Source organism: Lissotriton vulgaris, chromosome 12 (genome assembly GCF_964263255.1).
Source record: "Lissotriton vulgaris chromosome 12, aLisVul1.2, whole genome shotgun sequence".
Classification (NCBI taxonomy): domain Eukaryota; kingdom Metazoa; phylum Chordata; class Amphibia; order Caudata; family Salamandridae; genus Lissotriton; species Lissotriton vulgaris.
The window spans coordinates 38,192,089-38,211,948 of NC_141700.1; the positions used below are offsets into that span (position 1 = coordinate 38,192,089).

The following is a 19,860-nucleotide window of genomic DNA, read 5'->3' on the forward strand; positions in this document are numbered from 1 at the left end:
AGGTCAGGCGAAGAAAAGAAGGAGACTGGAAGAGGCGCCGAGCTTTGAGCACTCGCAGGTCACCTACACCTCCTCCATTACCCAAGGACCCTCCACCGCATAATCCGACGCCTCCTCCACCACCTTCTCCTCCTTCTCATTCTCCGCCTTCTCCACCACCACCTCTGCCGAGGTCTGTCTTGGTGCCACATCTCCCGACGCCGCCTACGGGGCCACCACAACCTAGGCTCCCGTTTCGGCCTCCACAGCTCCATCCTCTACGACCAGTAGACCGTCCGAAGCCGCGGAGGTCGAGATCTCGCTCCAGACGGAGGGATAGATCCAGGAGTCGCCGTCGCTCTTCTACGAGATCCAATCGGCGCCACAGGAGGGACCGGTCAAGGTCCCGCCACACGGAGTAATCCAGTGCCAGGGATTACTCACCTACTCTGTCGGACTCCGCTCGGACGAGGGTGTCTCCAGTAGACAACATAGTCTCCTTCCAGGACGTGTTGCTGCGAGGGGCGACTAAGTTGGGCATCACCCTCACTGTGCCCGGACCATCGACTTCCGTCATTTTCGAAACTCTGCACAAGAAGCAGTTATCTCGCCCTTTGCTGACCTTGGTGCCAGGGCTGGTGGAACCTGCCATTGAGCTAGTCCTCACCCCTGCGGCTACGAGATCGGCACCTTCCAGGCTGCAGAAGAAATGTAGGGCTCCTGACTCAGACCCAGCGTTTCTTCGTTTGGATCTGGCGCCGGACTCTGTAATTGTGACAGCAGCAGGAAAACAGCACGCCACCACCCTGTCATAGACAGTGCCTCCTGATAAGGAGAGCCGCTGGATGGATTTGGCAGGCAGGACGGTTTGCGGGACGGCCTCCACATCAATAAAGGCCGCGAGTGCGTCAGCACTGTTGGGACGCTACGATTGGGCTCTGTGGGAGTCCCTCCAACAGTTCTCGAACACCTTCGCCGGAAGAAAAGGGAAGATTTCCAAGAGATCGTTGCTGAAGGACTGCTGGTCTCCAACCAGGTGATAAGCTCGGCTGCGGATTCCTCCCTCTTGGCAGCCCACGGGTACTGCCATGGGGTCAACCTGAGGCGCCACGCCTGGTTGCGTCTCACATCCTTGAAGCCCGAGGCGCAGCAGAGAGTTGCCAACCTACCCTTCTCGGGCGAGCCCCTCTTCGGGAAACATGCAGACGACGAGATGGCCCGCATGAAGGTGGAGGCGGAAACCCTGACGGCTGTCGGGTTGGAAAAGCCTAAGGAACAGAAAAAGACCTTCCGCCCGTTCCAGAGGGCAAGGTCGACAGGCTGGACAGCCACAGCAGCAGCAGCAGTTCCAGCTGAGACCGTTCTAAAAGCGTCAGAGGGGCCGAGGTGGTCAGCAGTCTTCCTCCGTGACCAAAGGCCTGGCTGGGTCTAGGCCCTGAGGTGCTACTTCCCCTTCATCCGTTACCCACTCCGGTGGAGGGAAGCATCCAACATTACCTGGCAGAGTGGAGAAACATTACTCAGGACAAGTGGGTGCTGAATATTGTTTGCAATGGATACAGTCTTCGTTTTCTCAGCCCGCCTCCAGCGATTCCACTGGTTGGCTCGCAGTTCCAACTGCGCGAGCTCCAGGCGAAGGCCAATACCCTGTTAAGAAAAAGGGCGATAGAAGACGTCCCTCTGTCTCAAAGAGGAAAGGGTCTTTACTCACGCTTCTTTCTAGTTTAGAAGAAGGACAAGAACGAGTTCAGACCCATTCTGGATTTATGACAAGCAAACAAGTGGATTCGCAGGGAAAAGTTTTGCATGCTGTCTTTGCACCAGATTTATCCTCAGCTGCAGAGAGGAGACTGGCTATGCGCGATAGATCTGCAAGATGCGTACTTCCATGTGCCCATTGCACGGAAACATCGGAAGTTACTGCGCTTCCTCGTCGGCACCAATCACTATCAGTACACCGTACTACCGTTTGGACTGAAGTCTGCACCCAGGACTTTTTCGAAATGCATGGCTGTGGTGGCAGCGCACCTGAGAAAGAACAAGGTGTTTGTCTACCCGTACCTGGACGATTGGTTGATCAAACCCTCCACCCTCCAGGAAGCGCAATTGCACTTCAACAGGACGGCCGTCCTGCTGAACCGACTGGGGTTGCACATAAATCCATCCTAATTCCTGTACAGTGCCTGCAGTACTTGGAAGGCTCCATCAATACGCTGTCGGCAAGCGTGTCTCCTTCGGAGGAGAGACGCTTATCCATCCTTCGGAAGGCTCAGGCTCTCATAGCTGCTCCATCTACAACAGTGAGGACAGTGTCTTCTCTACTGGGATCGATGGCCTCTTGTATCTTCCTCACTCCGCAAGCGCGCCTACACATGAGGCCGCTACAGGAATGTTTGGAGGACCAGTGGGACCAGAGGAAAGGGTGTTGGGATGATTGGATCCAGTTGTCTCTTCACGCCCAACAGTCCCTGAGATGGTGGTGCTCGGCAGAGAATCTCCTCAGAGGGGTTCCTTTCCACAAGGACATCCCGACTCAGACTATCGTGACGGATGCGTCTCTCTTGGGCTGGGGAGCGCATTCAGACCATCTACAGATCCAGGGAACGTGGTATCCGGCGGAGTCCACGTATCACATCAATTTCCTGGAACTCAGAGCTGTTCACTTGGCGCTGAAAGCCTTTCACCCGAGCCTTCCAGGCCAACTCCTTGCTTGTGCAGACGGACAATACGTCCACGATGTATTACCTTAACAAGCAGGGGGGTTCGAAATCGCGCGCACTGTCACAGGAAGCGCAGGCGATCTAGCACTGGCTGTTAGCCAGAGGACTGACGATAACGGCAACGCATCTGCCTGTGTGTAGAATGTTCAGGCGGACACCCTCAGCAGGTGGCTTCACGAAAACCACGAGTGGGTCATAAACAACGAGGTGCTCGACGACATCTTCGCCATGTGGGGCACTCCAGAAGTGGATCTGTTTGCCACCGCCGAAAACAGCAAATGCCGCGACTTCGCCTCTAGGTATTACCAGCCGGGGACTCTGGGGAACGCGTTATGGATCAGCTGGTCGAACAGCTTTCTGTACGCTTTTCCACCCATTCCCCTGATTCCGGCGGTGCTCATCAAGCTGGCCCGGTCCTGGGCGCGGATGATCCTCATTGCTCCGGAATGGCCCAGGCAGTGGTGGTTCACGGACCTGCTTCACCGGTCGATCCTTCCTCATCGGCGGCTGCCGTGTCGGCCCGACCTTCACACGAAATTCGGGGGCAGATGGTGCACCCCAACCTCTCATCATTGAGTTTGGCGGCATTGCTCCTGAGATAGTGCAATATGGCCACTTGAATCTTCCTGAGGATTGCATGGACATATTGAAGGAGGCTAAGAGGCCGACTACTAGGACCTCTTATGCTTACAAGTGGAAGAGATTCTGCATCTGGTGCATGTCTAAGAACTATGATCCGACGACCTGCAAGGAGGATGTTATCCTTCCTTACCTTCTGCATCTAGCTCAGTCTGCCCTTAATTTCCATTCCATTAAGGTTCACCTGGCTGCATTGACTGCTTACAGGAAATGCCCTTCGCAGCCATCCTTCTTCCAGATTCCTGTGATTAAGGATTTTTTGGAAGGGTTGAAGAAGTTGTTCCCTCCTATTTGTCTTCCTTCGCCTTCGTGGGAACTGAATGTGGGGCTGTCCAGGCAGATAAAGGAACCTTTCGAGCCTATTCATAAGTCTTCACTGCAGCACCTGTCTTGGAATGCGGCGTTCCTCATGGCCATTACATCGGCCTGCAGGGTGAGTGAAATTCAGGCATTGTGATGCCAGGAACCTTATACTGTATTTCATGCTATTAAGGTTGTTATGCGTACTCACCCTAAGTTCCTTCCCAAGGTGATTTCTGATTTTCATGTTAATCAGACTATAACTTTGCCAACATTTTTCCAGAATCCTTCCACTCCAGCAGAACGGTTTCTTCATTCCCTGGATGTCAGAAGGGTGTTGACATTCTATCTGGATAAGACCAAGGGTATTCGTAGGTCCGACCAATTGTTTGTCAACTATGGGTCGGTTAGGACTGGTCTGGCTACTTCGAAACAGTCCATCTCTAGGTTGATTGTGTCGTGTATCCAGCTCTGTTATCAGAAAGCGAATAAGACCTTAGGGGGTAAGCCTAAGGCTCATTCCACCAGGGGCAAAGCAGCTACAACAGCTTTGCTTCAAAATTTTCCCATTGCAGAGATCTGCAGGGCGGCCACTTGGAAGTCGGCCCACACCTTTGCTAAGCATTACTGTCTGGATTCTGATGCCAGAGCAGATGCTCAGGTTGGGCAGGCTTCGCTGCGGAATCTGTTCGCACAATTGTGGTGTTGTCTAATTTTTCTCCACCGCCGGGTTGTTTTTTGGATGGGCTTGCCATTCTATTCACTAGATTATGACTATAGACAGAGATCCCCAACTACAGAAGGAGTAGTTTCTTACCTGTAACCACAGTTCTGTAGTAGGGGTATCTCTGTTATAGTCATAAGCGCCGCCCTCCTCCCCGGTAGAGAAAATGGTACTGTGATGTATGCTGCAGGCCTTGCTTTATGCACCTTCAAAAAGAACTGAAAGTAAAAGGAGTGGGCTGTGCATGCTGGGATACCGAGGGTCTCTAGAGAGTTCCTTAATGGCACGGTATCCCTTTTCCAGACACATAATGGCAGCCTATGGAGGCTTGTCTGTCCATTCCTTCCTCTCTATCATTTCAAGGACTTGGTGAGGGGAGGAACGTTTCTCTAGTAGGGAAACTTGACAGACTGTGTTGAATGTGTTATTGTTGCAATATCCTTGGCATTTCTAGTTAAAGTACTGGACAGTGTAGCCTTGTAGGTACAGGCTGCATTATTGTCTTTAATTTTCTCTTAAGTGTCTATGAAGGACTGCAATGAAGACAGCTTAAGAGATTATTTTTGATTGCTCCGGGGTCCACGCACATGGGCGGGACTATTCGCTAGATTATGACTATAACAGAGATACCCCTACCACAGAACTGGAGTTACAGGTAAGAAACTATCGCACTGGGACGTTTCCTAGACAAAAGGTAACTAAAGCAGTTTTTATTCATTTGCTGTTTTTCAAGTTCTCATACAAAACCAACTCCACACTTGGAACAATTTTTAGGAAAAAGCAGTCAATGCAATCCCTTGGTAGGAAATTAAGTTATCGTTTTACAGGTAAGCACAAGTTTGTGGGAGTTGGTGTTCTGGGGTTAGAACCAGGGTTCCCCCAGGGTCAAGGATGCACTCTTTGGTACCTGTGGTATCCTTCACAAGGGACTGACCTGTGGCCAAAGAGTGCCAATTGGGTTTGGTTTTTAATGCCGTTTTAGGAAAAGAACAGATGCCCTGGGTACCTCTTTGGCAGGAACCCAGGGCACACTCAGTCAAAGTACATAAGCAGTTAGGAAAAAGAGGGGGGGGGGTCAACCATGCAAAAAGAGGGCACTTTCTTACAGAAATGCTGTCTTGAGTGTTAAATATTTGAATTCTGCCTTAGTCAGCGGTTTGAACAATGGCTTAAATAGCTGAGCTAGCACCATATTTAAGTTCCATGTTGGTGTGGACACTGGAGTGTAAAAGAAACTTCTTCTATGGTACCCCTTGTGTATGCCACTATGACCGACATGTGTACTTTTAATAAGGTGTAGGAAAGGTTTTTGTCTTAAAGGTCTGTTAGATATTTGACAATTGTTGTGTCTTTTGTCCTGCTTTTTATCTGTCCTTTCATGTTAAACCAATGAAGATACCTGTTCCACTTGATGGTATAATTCTTGTTGGTTTTCTAGCCTCTCTCAAGATCTCCATGAATCTTCGGGGAAGTTGTAATTGTCTGAACTCTGTGGATAACAACACCAGAGGTTGCTAGCAATTTTAGTTTGTTTGTGTGATTCTCCTAATTTAAACAGTTTTAATTAATGTTTCTGTGTATTACTATTCAGCTTATTGAGTTGTATTTACTATGCCTTACTGCATGTGAAACGCAAACCCCTACCACCACCTGAAATAAATCCTGCCTGCTGCTCTTTGATGCTTTTGGTGAATGAAGAGGCCAAAAGGGAGCAACATGGTTATTAATTTTGGAGTATAGCAGTACAGATGGCCAGGGGACATGTTATGTTATATTATAGTGTTATGTAATAATATTTTATAAAGCGCACAGCTGCCCCGGCAAAGGGGCGTCCCAGCGCTGATAGCAGAAATTAGGAGGCTACAAGCAGAGAGCAGGGCCTATAGCGGAGGGAAGAGGTGTGTTTTCATAGCCTTACGAAATAGCAGGTAATTATTCGTGCTGCGGATATGTATTGGAAGAGAGTTCCAGAGTTTGGCTGCCTGTTTACGGAAGGAGCGCCCACTAGCACGCACCCTCCACACCAGAGGAACTACTGCCAGATGTTGACCCATGGAGCGGAGTTGGCGAGTGGGTGTATAAGGTGAGAGGAAGTTGGCCAGGATGCCAGGAGAGGAGAAATTCAAAATTTAAAAGCAATGCAGAGGGACTTAACTCTACACATATGGTCACCAGCAGCCAGTGTAGTCGGCGAATGGCACTAGTAATACAGCAGGTTCTAGGGAGTCAAAGGAGAGTTCTGGCAGCCGCATTTTGAACCCTCTGCAATCTCAGGATTTCTGTCTTTTTAGTCCCCAACTAGAGCGAGCTAGCGTAATCCAATCTGGACAAAATGGAGGCCTGAATGATAACCTGCCTAATGAATGGTTCGGAAAAAAAACAGCAGAGGTTTAAGCCCCCGCAATATGCCAAAACAGGTCCCTGCCACTTTCTTAGTCTGGACTTGGAAGCTAAGGGCCGAGTCAACCTAGACACCTACATTTTTTACAACCTGTTTGGGGGCGGGTACACAGTCCAGGGAAGCGGGCCATCAGTGTTCGCTCCACAGCTCTGAGTCTCTTCCTACCAGCAAAACCTCAGACTTGCTGGCGTTAAGCTGGAGGCAGTTGGCAGTCATCCACTCAGCGATAGCTGCAAGATCACTCCGAAACTTGAGAGCGTCCTGCACGGAATCGTCAAAGAGTGCTACTATCAACTGTGTATCATCTGCGTATGATACTGCTGTAAGCCCTCTGCTCCTGGCCACAGCTGCTAACGGTTGGGCATACAAATTGAAGAGCATTGGGCTCAGAGCTGAACCCGATGGCACCCCTTGTTTAATAGTATGGATCATGGAAGGAAAAGGGGGGGCCGTCACCTGGAAGGTCCTCTCAGAGAGAAAAGAGATGAACCAATTCAGGGCAGAGCCCACAATGCCCGCCTCCTGCAACCTTTGCAGCAGGATCGGGTGGAAAACCGTGTTAAACGCAGCACTGATCTCTAATAATATCAGTGCTGAAGTGCGTCCCACATCTAGTGCTACCCTCAGATGTTCGGTCACAGCTAGGAGTGCAGACTCCGTGCTGTGACCCAGGTGAAAGCCATTTCTGAAAGAGGTCTAGAATGTTGTTGTCTTCCAAAAATCCTGTCAAGATGGAATTAATGTAGGCCTCCGAGATCTTGGATACCCACGGCAGGAGAGATATGGGGTGAAAGTTCTCTGGTTCCGCTGTAGCGAGGGCCTTTTTTTTAGCAGGGGGTAAATGACTGTCATCATCATGGATATCACAATGAAATCCCTAATAGTGCACCAACCACAAGAGCAGGCATCGTACATATTAGAGTACACATTGTCCTTGCCATAAACTGGACCCTCCAAAGGATTAATCTCTTTCTCTCTCTTTTTCTCTATCTCTCTCTCTCTCTCTCTCTTTCTGCAATCTGCTTTGTGGAGTTAAAAACTGTATTATCCTCAAAAACCCAACATAACAAAAGCAACCCTACAGCTGACATTATCTTGGGCAGTGGTTTGATGACCCCTATTCTTGGCTTAGGGTGGTAAATCAAGTGTCATTGAACTTGCATATCCCTCCCTGAATGTTAGGCAATTGCACCTTTGCTGCAGTTCACTCCAAGTCTTTCTAGAAGGTGCAGGGCCTTGCAAAGCAGTCAATGACAAACCCTGCAATTGCCAATTAGATTGAAATAGCTATGATTCCTTGTGCAAGGTCCTACAGGTTTAAGGCCTTCACTGTACCCTTTTGTGCTAACTTCACTTACCACATGCTGCCAGAGGAATCTCTTTCACCAAAAGCACTGTAGGACCCATCCTGTCGTTTGTATGTCAGCTGTCGTTGGTAACCTGGAAGACAGAAAATCTAGATACAATCATTGTCTTCTAAACAGGAGCGAAAATTCTGAAAATCCAGAGTTTAGAGCATGACTGAACTGTAAACACTAATTATGCTTTGTAGCAGCACATAAGTCAAATGTGGATTCGCCTATGTGAAAATGGTCTCTGCACATATGCCTGTACATGGGAAAATCCAGTATATCTCAGGGAGAACAAGGCATGGTTCAAGGCGGTGTCTCGCTAGAGTTCTGAAACAATCCTCATGCAATCAAACGGCCAGGGTGGTGCAAGTAAAATCAGACACTGAAGAAATATACGCTGCAAAGTACATTCAGCACAGTAACAACCGAATGTTGGCAACCATCAATAGGTGAGATCATAGATAATCAGCACGCACACGAGCATCTTAGATTATTTTTTATCATATAGCATTTTTAAGCTCTGTTCAACCATTGTTGCCCAAATGGTGGGTAAGATTCAGGGGGTAGCTGAAAGAGAAGGATTTTTGCAAAATACTAAGACTGTGAGTATGAATAGTTTACAGTGTGTACCTATAGGAGTGTATAAGTTCTGTAGCATGGATCTAATTTGCATCAAGAAGGTCACAAAGTATGAAAAATATTAAAGCAGTAGCGTTATCTATTAATTACAATCTGATACACAAAACCAAGGAGTATCATATATTCATAAATATATTTTCAAAAGGCCCAATGTAGACACAGTTCTTTCTCAAAGAAAAAAACTCTTCAAAGCAGGCTTTGCTTCTTCTTCTTTGATTTTTATTTGTTCTTATTTTCTTAAATCCAAAAAACAGTCACTTCCAAGGTTGGTCAAGCATGTTATTTTACAGCATACAGCCTACGCGTTTCGTCCTTACAGGGACATCATCAGGGCTGTATAAAGTGAAAGAAAAGAAGAAAGCTATAACTAACTGTTAATCAAAAAGAATATATAACATTCCACTTTAATTTCTAGTTTGCTAGCTGTAAAGATTTCTAATACAAAAGACATTTCCCAGTGATTTTCCAATCGCTCATTATCAACACTCTTAGGTCAAAATCCGAGTGAGCCTGCCTATTTGACATTCTATTTAACAAAAAAATGAATCAATTAAGACCTCTGACAGAAACCTATGTACATACATTAAAAAACCAAAAGGAAAGCATTAAATATCTATTATATGCACGGTTTCCATGTATAAAGGAGAATGAATTAATTCTCAAGTATAGCCAGTTGGCTCAGCCCCCCATCTGGAATGTTACATAATGTAATTACAACTGCTCACCTTGAAATCAAGTGAGAATATATTGTTCATGACACTCTTCCTTAAAAATTAAGAAGTTGAAAATGGATGCGTCTTTCAGGATTTCCAGTGCCTATAACTGGTCAATATCTCATATCAAAAAAATCTAAATAGAGCGAATCACAAAAGAAAAATCTATTTTATAATGTGGCAGGTAAGTTTAAGTAACAAATGGGAGTTAGTTTTCATTTCAAGAGAGGTGAAATTATACCACTCTCTACTGTCATAAGCAATATTAAAGCCCATAATGGCTAAAAGTTCAAAGCATCCACATTATCCCAGGGGCCCCGCAAGAAAGTAAGTCCTACCAATCAAAGTTAAATCCACGAGGTCCATTCTTTGCTTAAGCGGCGTCCCAAATGTTTTTAATCAATCTAAAGGCAAAAAGACAAGGATTCCTCTTTAAAAAACCATGCCCCTAATGACACTACGCCCTCGAGCGTGAGAAGCATTTTCTAGCCATGACCTACCTCCGTTTCTGAATATCAAGTTTCACTCGCATCCGAACTCCATGACGACCCGCCTGGTAAAGAGTCGACAATGGAAGGAATGTGAGCAGCGTTATTTCAATCATTCTGTAGCCAATCAACGTGTGACTGATTCCGCGCCAAAACGCGGTTCAATCAAGCTAACAGTTCCCTATAACGTCCGCATATTACGTTGCCTAGTAACCAAGGGAAACAACATGTTCCGCTTAGTCTATCACGGATATACATGTAGTATTTCCGGTTTTAGTTTTTGTCCAATGGAATTAAAGGCAAGGTGGCAAGCCGGTCTATCCATGTTCCGCTTAGTCTATCGCGGAAATACATGTAGTATTTCCGGTTTAGTTTTAATCCAATGAAATCAAGGGAAAGATAGCAAGCTGGTCTATCCGTGTTGTTCTCTTAAATAACTGCATATTATATTGCGTCTTACCAATCGAGCATACGGCGGGAATCCTGGTATTGTTTCCGTCTGATCTGCTTGAAACTTGAAGTAAATATTACGACTGAATGTTCAGTCCGACTAGCGATCGGCAATTGAAAGTAGTGTCCGGTTTCTAGTACTTACATAGTGACTAGCTCTATCAAAATAGCGCATTGGCCAAACAATATTTCTATAGTAACTGAGATTGTTACATGCTAATATGTTATTGATGTAGACCAGCAAATTAGTAGATAATTTGTGTCGTGAATATAAGCCAAGAAAGATATAAAAAGCTATTAATTGGACAAAAAAGTGCTTATATTAGGTGTCCTCGATCCCCATCCCTTGAAAACATTCCAAAGGAGGAGTAGCCCTGCTGGCTAAAATATAAATGTAACCAACCACCCAATTGGTACGTTCATCCTATATATGAAAAATACAATATCAAAATCTCAAAGTCACTTTTAGTATTGAAATTAGTGTTTAAATAATAGACTTATTGAAATCCACAAATTTATACCATCTTATTCCACATTCCTCAGTTATTTTAGTACACCCTCATTACTAATGTGTTGCCAATCTCCTCTCTAAACCAATTGGAGTTGGAAACATGTTCTCTCTCGAATTACTTTAACCAGTGTTGTCTTAAAAAAGAGATCGCCCTTTTACCACTATTCGAAAGAAAAGAAGTGGGGGTCATCTTATAACTGCTAAGTGCATTAGTTGAAAAATGCTGAATAGTCCTATAAAAAGTAATGCATTTCTGAATCGCTGTTTAACCCTTCTTTAACACTTCTACAGCGACTAATCCATCTTACTTCCTCTTTCCTGATATTTAGTTCCCCGTCTCCCCCTCTTACATTGGGTTCGATTTTTTGGAGACCATGGAGCTTGAAATTCTTTTGGCCCTCATGACATGTTTTTATATGCACAAAGATTGGTGATTTGACATCTTCGTTCAAAATCGCTCTTCCATGTTCCTGCATGCGGATCTTTAGAGCCCTCTTGGTGCTCCCTATATATACTTTATTGCATGCGCAGATCAGTGCATACACTACTCCTGTAGTATTGCAGTTAATGAACTGTTTGATTTGATACATTCGAGTACTATTGTATCGAAATTCCTTAGTCTTGTTGAGTCCCCAAGGACACATATTGCACCCACCACATGTGTAAAATCCATTGGGAGTGACAGGCATCCAGTTTGGTCTAGAATGTTTGTTAGGCTGAACATAATTTCTTGTAATCAGATTGCTGATACTGGGGCTACGTCTGTATACAATTTTTGGTATTGCTCCAATTTCCCCCATTAAACCTGGTACACCCATTAGCAAATGCCAATTCTTTTTCAAAATCCTGAAAATTTTGTTTTTATCAATATTGTGTGTTGTTACAAATGCCACCGGTCTCTTTGATTTTTTATCTTTAAGTTTAGGTGCCAGTGTGGTTTGTCTGTCTAGTTGACCTATTTTGTTAGATGCAGAGTCCAACAGTTTTTTGGAATACCCACGATTTTTTAGTCTGTTCCTGAGCTTTTTAATTTCAGATTCAAAATCGTCATCATTAGTACAATTTCTTCTGATTCTAACCATTTCTCCGAATGGTATGCCCTTGATAACTGATTCTGGATGTGAACTGTCTGCCCTCAAAATAGAATTGGTTGCGGTCTCTTTTCTAAAAAGTTTACTCCCTATAGAATCTCCCACTACAAAGAGTTCTATTGCGTCTTACCAATCGAGCATACGGCGGGAATCCTGGTATTGTTTCCGTCTGATCTGCTTGAAACTTGAAGTAAATATTACGACTGAATGTTCAGTCCGACTAGCGATCGGCAATTGAAAGTAGTGTCCGGTTTCTAGTACTTACATAGTGACTAGCTCTATCAAAATAGCGCATTGGCCAAACAATATTTCTATAGTAACTGAGATTGTTACATGCTAATATGTTATTGATGTAGACCAGCAAATTAGTAGATAATTTGTGTCGTGAATATAAGCCAAGAAAGATATAAAAAGCTATTAATTGGACAAAAAAGTGCTTATATTAGGTGTCCTCGATCCCCATCCCTTGAAAACATTCCAAAGGAGGAGTAGCCCTGCTGGCTAAAATATAAATGTAACCAACCACCCAATTGGTACGTTCATCCTATATATGAAAAATACAATATCAAAATCTCAAAGTCACTTTTAGTATTGAAATTAGTGTTTAAATAATAGACTTATTGAAATCCACAAATTTATACCATCTTATTCCACATTCCTCAGTTATTTTAGTACACCCTCATTACTAATGTGTTGCCAATCTCCTCTCTAAACCAATTGGAGTTGGAAACATGTTCTCTCTCGAATTACTTTAACCAGTGTTGTCTTAAAAAAGAGATCGCCCTTTTACCACTATTCGAAAGAAAAGAAGTGGGGGTCATCTTATAACTGCTAAGTGCATTAGTTGAAAAATGCTGAATAGTCCTATAAAAAGTAATGCATTTCTGAATCGCTGTTTAACCCTTCTTTAACACTTCTACAGCGACTAATCCATCTTACTTCCTCTTTCCTGATATTTAGTTCCCCGTCTCCCCCTCTTACATTGGGTTCGATTTTTTGGAGACCATGGAGCTTGAAATTTTTTTGGCCCTCATGACATGTTTTTATATGCACAAAGATTGGTGATTTGACATCTTCGTTCAAAATCGCTCTTCCATGTTCCTGCATGCGGATCTTTAGAGCCCTCTTGGTGCTCCCTATATATACTTTATTGCATGCGCAGATCAGTGCATACACTACTCCTGTAGTATTGCAGTTAATGAACTGTTTGATTTGATACATTCGAGTACTATTGTATCGAAATTCCTTAGTCTTGTTGAGTCCCCAAGGACACATATTGCACCCACCACATGTGTAAAATCCATTGGGAGTGACAGGCATCCAGTTTGGTCTAGAATGTTTGTTAGGCTGAACATAATTTCTTGTAATCAGATTGCTGATACTGGGGCTACGTCTGTATACAATTTTTGGTATTGCTCCAATTTCCCCCATTAAACCTGGTACACCCATTAGCAAATGCCAATTCTTTTTCAAAATCCTGAAAATTTTGTTTTTATCAATATTGTGTGTTGTTACAAATGCCACCGGTCTCTTTGATTTTTTATCTTTAAGTTTAGGTGCCAGTGTGGTTTGTCTGTCTAGTTGACCTATTTTGTTAGATGCAGAGTCCAACAGTTTTTTGGAATACCCACGATTTTTTAGTCTGTTCCTGAGCTTTTTAATTTCAGATTCAAAATCGTCATCATTAGTACAATTTCTTCTGATTCTAACCATTTCTCCGAATGGTATGCCCTTGATAACTGATTCTGGATGTGAACTGTCTGCCCTCAAAATAGAATTGGTTGCGGTCTCTTTTCTAAAAAGTTTACTCCCTATAGAATCTCCCACTACAAAGAGTTCTACATCTAAGTATTCAATCTTTTCATGTCGAAAATTCATAGTTAGTGTTACATTAAATGAATTATCATTTAGGAAGGTTAAATACTCCTCCATCTGCTGTTTGCTGCCTCTCCACAAAATTAGAATGTCGTCTATAAAACGACCCCAGAAAAGAATATGGTCAGTCCAATACACATGTGGTGGGTGCAATATGTGTCCTTGGGGACTCAACAAGACTAAGGAATTTCGATACAATAGTACTCGAATGTATCAAATCAAACAGTTCATTAACTGCAATACTACAGGAGTAGTGTATGCACTGATCTGCGCATGCAATAAAGTATATATAGGGAGCACCAAGAGGGCTCTAAAGATCCTCATGCAGGAACATGGAAGAGCGATTTTGAACGAAGATGTCAAATCACCAATCTTTGTGCATATAAAAACATGTCATGAGGGCCAAAAAAATTTCAAGTTCCATGGTCTCCAAAAAATCGAACCCAATGTAAGAGGGGGAGACTGGGAACTAAATATCAGGAAAGAGGAAGTAAGATGGATTAGTCGCTGTAGAAGTGTTAAAGAAGGGTTAAACAGCGATTCAGAAATGCATTACTTTTTATAGGACTATTCAGCATTTTTCAACTAATGCACTTAGCAGTTATAAGATGACCACCACTTCTTTTCTTTCGAATAGTGGTAAAAGGGCGATCTCTTTTTTAAGACAACACTGGTTAAAGTAATTCGGGAGAGAACATGTTTCCAACTCCAATTGGTTTAGAGAGGAGATTGGCAACACATTAGTAATGAGGGTGTACTAAAATAACTGAGGAATGTGGAATAAGATGGTATAAATTTGTGGATTTCAATAAGTCTATTATTTAAACACTAATTTCAATACTAAAAGTGACTTTGAGATTTTGATATTGTATTTTTCATATATAGGATGAACGTACCAATTGGGTGGTTGGTTACATTTATATTTTAGCCAACAGGGCTACCCCTCCTTTGGAATGTTTTCAAGAGATGGGGATCGAGGACACCCAATATAAGCACTTTTTTGTCCAATTAATAGCTTTTTATATCTTTCTTGGCTTATATTCACGACACAAATTATCTACTAATTTGCTGGTCTACATCAATAACATATTAGCATGTAACAATCTCAGTTACTATAGAAATATTGTTTGGCCAATTCGCTATTTTGATAGAGCTAATCACTATGTAAGTACTAGAAACCGGACACTACTTTCAATTGCCGATCGCTAGTCGGACTGAACATTCAGTCGTAATATTTACTTCAAGTTTCAAGCAGATCAGACGGAAACAATACCAGGATTTCCGCCGTATGCTCGATTGGTAAGACGCAATATAATATGCGGTTATTTAAGAGAACAACACAGATAGACCAGCTTGCTATCTTTCCCTTGATTTCATTGGATTAAAACTAAACCGGAAATACTACATGTATTTCCGCGATAGACTAAGCGGAACATGGATAGACCGGCTTGCCACCTTGCCTTTAATTCCATTGGACAAAAACTAAAACCGAAAAATACTACATGTATTTCCGTGATAGACTAAGCGGAACATGTTGTTTCCCTTGGTTACTAAGCAACGTAATATGCGGACGTTATAGGGAACTGTTAGTTTGATTGAACCGCGTTTTGGCGCGGAATCAGTCACACGTTGATTGTCTACGGAATGATTGAAATAACGCTGCTCACATTCCTTCCATTGTCGACTCTTTACCAGGCGGGTCGTCATGGAGTTCGGATGCGAGTGAAACTTGATATTCAGAAACGGAGGTAGGCCATGGCTAGAAAATGCTTCTCACGCTCGAGGGCGTAGTGTCATTAGGGGCATGGTTTTTTAAAGAGGAATCCTTGTCTTTTTGCCTTTAGATTGATTAAAAACATTTGGGACGCCGCTTAAGCAAAGAATGGACCTCGTGGATTTAACTTTGATTGGTAGGACTTACTTTCTTGCGGGGCCCCTGGGATAATGTGGATGCTTTGAACTTTTAGCCATTATGGGCTTTAATATTGCTTATGACAGTAGAGAGTGGTATAATTTCACCTCTCTTGAAATGAAAACTAACTCCCATTTGTTTCTCAAACTTACCTGCCACATTATAAAATAGATTTTTCTTTTGTGATTCTCTCTATTTAGATTTTTTTGATATGAGATATTGACCAGTTATAGGCACTGGAAATCCTGAAAGACGCATCCATTTTCAACTTCTTAATTTATAAGGAAGAGTGTCATGAACAATATATTCTCACTTGATTTCAAGGTGAGCAGTTGTAATTACATTATGTAACATTCCAGATGGGGGGCTGAGCCAACTGGCTATACTTGAGAATTAATTCATTCTCCTTTATACATGGAAACCGTGCATATAATAGATATTTAATGCCTTCCTTTTGGTTTTTTAATGTATGTACATAGGGTTCTGTCAGAGGTCTTAATTGATTCATTTTTTTGTTAAATAGAATGTCAAATAGGCAGGCTCACTCGGATTTTGACCTAAGAGTGTTGATAATGAGCGATTGGAAAATCACTGGGAAATGTCTTTTGTATTAAAAACCTTTACAGCTAGCAAACTAGAAATTAAAGTGGAATGTTATATATTCTTTTTGATTAACAGTTAGTTATAGCTTTCTTCTTTTCTTTCACTTTATACAGCCCTGATGATGTCCCTGTAAGGACGAAACGCGTAGGCTGTATGCTGTAAAATAACATGCTTGACCAACCTTGGAAGTGACTGTTTTTTGGATTTAAGAAAATAAGAACAAATAAAAATCAAAGAAGAAGAAGCAAAGCCTGCCTTGAAGAGTTTTTTTCTTTGAGAAAGAACTGTGTCTACATTGGGCCTTTTGAAAATATATTTATGAATATATGATACTCCTTGGTTTTGTGTATCTGTATATGTCTAGTGGTCTTTGCGGTGGACCACTCCAAGTTGAGTGTCAAAAAGATTTGTTTACTTTTGTAGTGTTAAAACAATAGTCTCGTGAAGTGCTGATAAATAGGTGACTCTCGCCGCAGTATTTAGTGTAGCTATTAATTACAATCTACTTGTATATTTTATTATTGTTAAATATTTGAGATATAAAATTTAATGTCTTCTTTTCCAAAGAGAATTAGAATTAACCGTGAGAGAAAGGTCAGGCATTTGCCGATAGACGGGCCCCATAAAGTAAGTATGTTTGGATGCAAGTATGCATATTATGTGCACAACTAGTAGGCCTGAGATTTCAGCTAGACTAAATTGTGTGACTGTGAGCAAATTATGTCATGCCTCTTTGGAACCAATTTATTTTTGTATTTGTTTTTTTGAGCTAACAGGTGTTTTTTGCCACCTATGGGCACTCATAATGTTGGTAAGTCTCAAAGGAGAATACAATAATCACTTGCCTTCACCCTGCAACCTCATTTCATAGGATGTAGTTGGTAGTCCATACATCATCATCTTCCCCTCATGATCCAGGACATAGCATATGGCCCAGCACCAAGTTCACCTTGCAACAGGTAATAACCTCACTTTGGTAGAGGTTGTCTGCTGTGTTACCTTCCACTAACTTTACTTTAGAACAAGTAGTCTTATGTTAATCTCTCCAACTTCACTTTTGGCAGGGTAGTTCAGAGCCGCTCCTACATCTCTTCTTGTAGAGGATGTTTGGAGCCCCCCACACCACATCCCATCTTATAGGAGAAAGCCTAGAACAATCTCCCCATCTCACCTTGCAAGAGGTAGTCTATGGCTTCACCTTCCACCTCTGGACAAAGCTGCTTAGTTTTCTGAAGATATTTCAAGACAAAAACATTGGGTGCAAAATGGATCATATTTTGTTCCCCACACCCAAATGGCAGTCGCAGGAGATTATCCAAGTTGTTGAGTGTTGGTCCCATAACATCTCCTAAAAAGAAATATGAAAAGATTGTGACAAAACAATATATCTGTAGGAAGCTATTGTGTCAGTATCACAAAACAGTGAAAGAATGACAGCCTAATATAGAGTTTATTGTGCTGAATTTTCATTTGTCTTATTGGAGGCCGTAGAACCACAGTCAATGCTTAGGTTCAAAAGAACAAGTTAATTACCTTTAGTAACAATATATGTGTAAAAAAACATTGGATAGTGATAGATTCCTAACTGTAGAATTACCCCCAGGCCTGAGACTGGATCCGGAAAGTTTTTGTCAACGGTACCCCAGCGCGTCAGAAGGTGGGGTCGTGCGGCTCCGTCGTTGGCGTCGTGGTCGCCGAGATGACATCACGGCAGCTACTGCCACCCTTGTGTGCGGATGTCAGTTCTGTACACAACTTTCAGCGCCAGGAACGCAGCGCCATGCAAGATACTGACCACTGGTGCATTGAAACTAGGGTCCTGAAAGGGATGACCTTAACCCTAGAAATCAGTCCCAGGACGGGGAGGATGGGTGGGGCGGTAAGGAATCTATCACAAACTAATGTTTCTTACAGGTATATCGTTACTGAAGGTAAGTAACTTGTTCGTCTGAAAGAAACACGTTAGTGAAAGATTCCTTACTGTAGGATAGATACCCCAGCAATACCAAACCCGGTGGTGGGTCTGCGAACCAAGATCACACTAGTAAGTCCCGGAGAACAGAACGGCTAAAGAAGCCGTCTCTCCGGACTTAGCTGTGCAGGCAATAGTGCTTAGTAAAAGTGTGCAATGAGGCCCTCATAAGGGGACACCACGTCCCAATGCCGTTTTGGCAGACGTCACCCTGGTGGAATGGGCGCGCAGCCCCACAGGAGGCTCCTGTTTTGCCAGAAAATAACAAACTTCAATACACAAGACGACCCATCAGGAGATAGTCCGCTTGTGTATGGCACGACCTTTCTTGGCGCCCATGTAGTCAACAAAGAGCTGCTCATCCACCCGGAACTGTTGTGTGCGATTCAGGTAAAATGAGAGCGCATGTTTTGGATCCAGACGGTGGAGCCTCTCTGGAAGGATGCGGAGGTGGAAAGAAGGTGGGCAAAGTGATGGTCTGCCCGATGTGAAAGGCAGTGACAACCTTTGGCAGAAAGGATGGACGTGTTCTGAGCACAACCTTGTCCGGATGGACAGACAGAAAAGGAGGTTTGCAAGAAAGACCCTGGAGCTGACTCACTCTCCAAGCAGAGGTGATGGCAACCAGGAAAGCTGTCTTCAAAGTGAACAAACGAAGAGGACAGTTGTGAAGAGGCTCAAACGGATCACACATTAAATATAAGAGAACCAGGTTCAAATCCTACTGTGGCATTATGAAGGGAATAGGAGGGAAAAGATGAGTAATGCCTTTGAGAAATCTATTGACAACAGGGGACTTGAAAAGAGAGGGCTGATCAAGAAGCCTAAGGAAGGCTGAAATAGCAGAAAGGTAGCCCTTGATAGTGTCAAGAGCAGAACCGTGCTGCGCCTAAGAAAGAAGGAACAGAAGGACTTCTGAAAGAGGGGCAGAAAAGAGATACACAGCCTTTGCTGTGCACCATGCCATAAACTTGTTCCACCTGCAGGCGTATACCAACTTAGTGGAGGGATGCCTGACTGCAAGAATGACATCACAGACTTCAGGAGGCAAGTCGAAAGGAATCAACTGCCGCCACTCAATCTCCACGCAAGGAGGTGGAGACTGGACAGGTTCGGGTGGAGGACCGTCCCCTGCTGCTGCAACAGAAGATCCTACCGAAGAGGCAGATGGATTGGGGGATCCATGCTCATACTGAGTAGCTTGGGATACCAAACTCTTCGAGCCCAGTCCGGAGCCACAAAAATTACTTGGGCCCGGTCGCGCCTGATTTTCTTCAGCACTCTGGGCAGAAGTGGTATAGGCGGAAGGCGTTCAACAGACCGCAACTCCACTCGCGATGAAAAGCGTCGCCTAGCGAGTGCCGCCTTGGAAATGTCAAAGCGCAGAACTGCTGACATTGTGCGTTCTCTTCGGTGGTGAATAGATCTAACCAAGGCTCTCCCCACTGTTGAAAGAGACCTTGGCCCACCTCGGAGTGAAGACGCCATTGT

At 43.7% G+C, this 19,860-nt stretch overlaps 1 protein-coding gene across 2 annotated transcripts in view; it reads right to left on the reverse strand.

Annotated features, from left to right (window-relative positions):
- CPAMD8 (C3 and PZP like alpha-2-macroglobulin domain containing 8) overlaps positions 1-19,860 on the reverse strand; it is a 1,208,079-nt gene that overhangs the window by 747,451 nt on the left and 440,768 nt on the right. For both annotated transcript variants that reach the window (XM_086946939.1, XM_086946938.1), the window contains exons 26-27: positions 17,569-17,745; positions 8,122-8,203 (exon numbers count right to left, since the gene is read on the reverse strand). In XM_086946939.1, the coding sequence (XP_086803065.1) occupies positions 8,122-8,203; positions 17,569-17,745 (259 nt within the window). The remainder of the gene's footprint in view (positions 1-8,121; positions 8,204-17,568; positions 17,746-19,860) is intronic.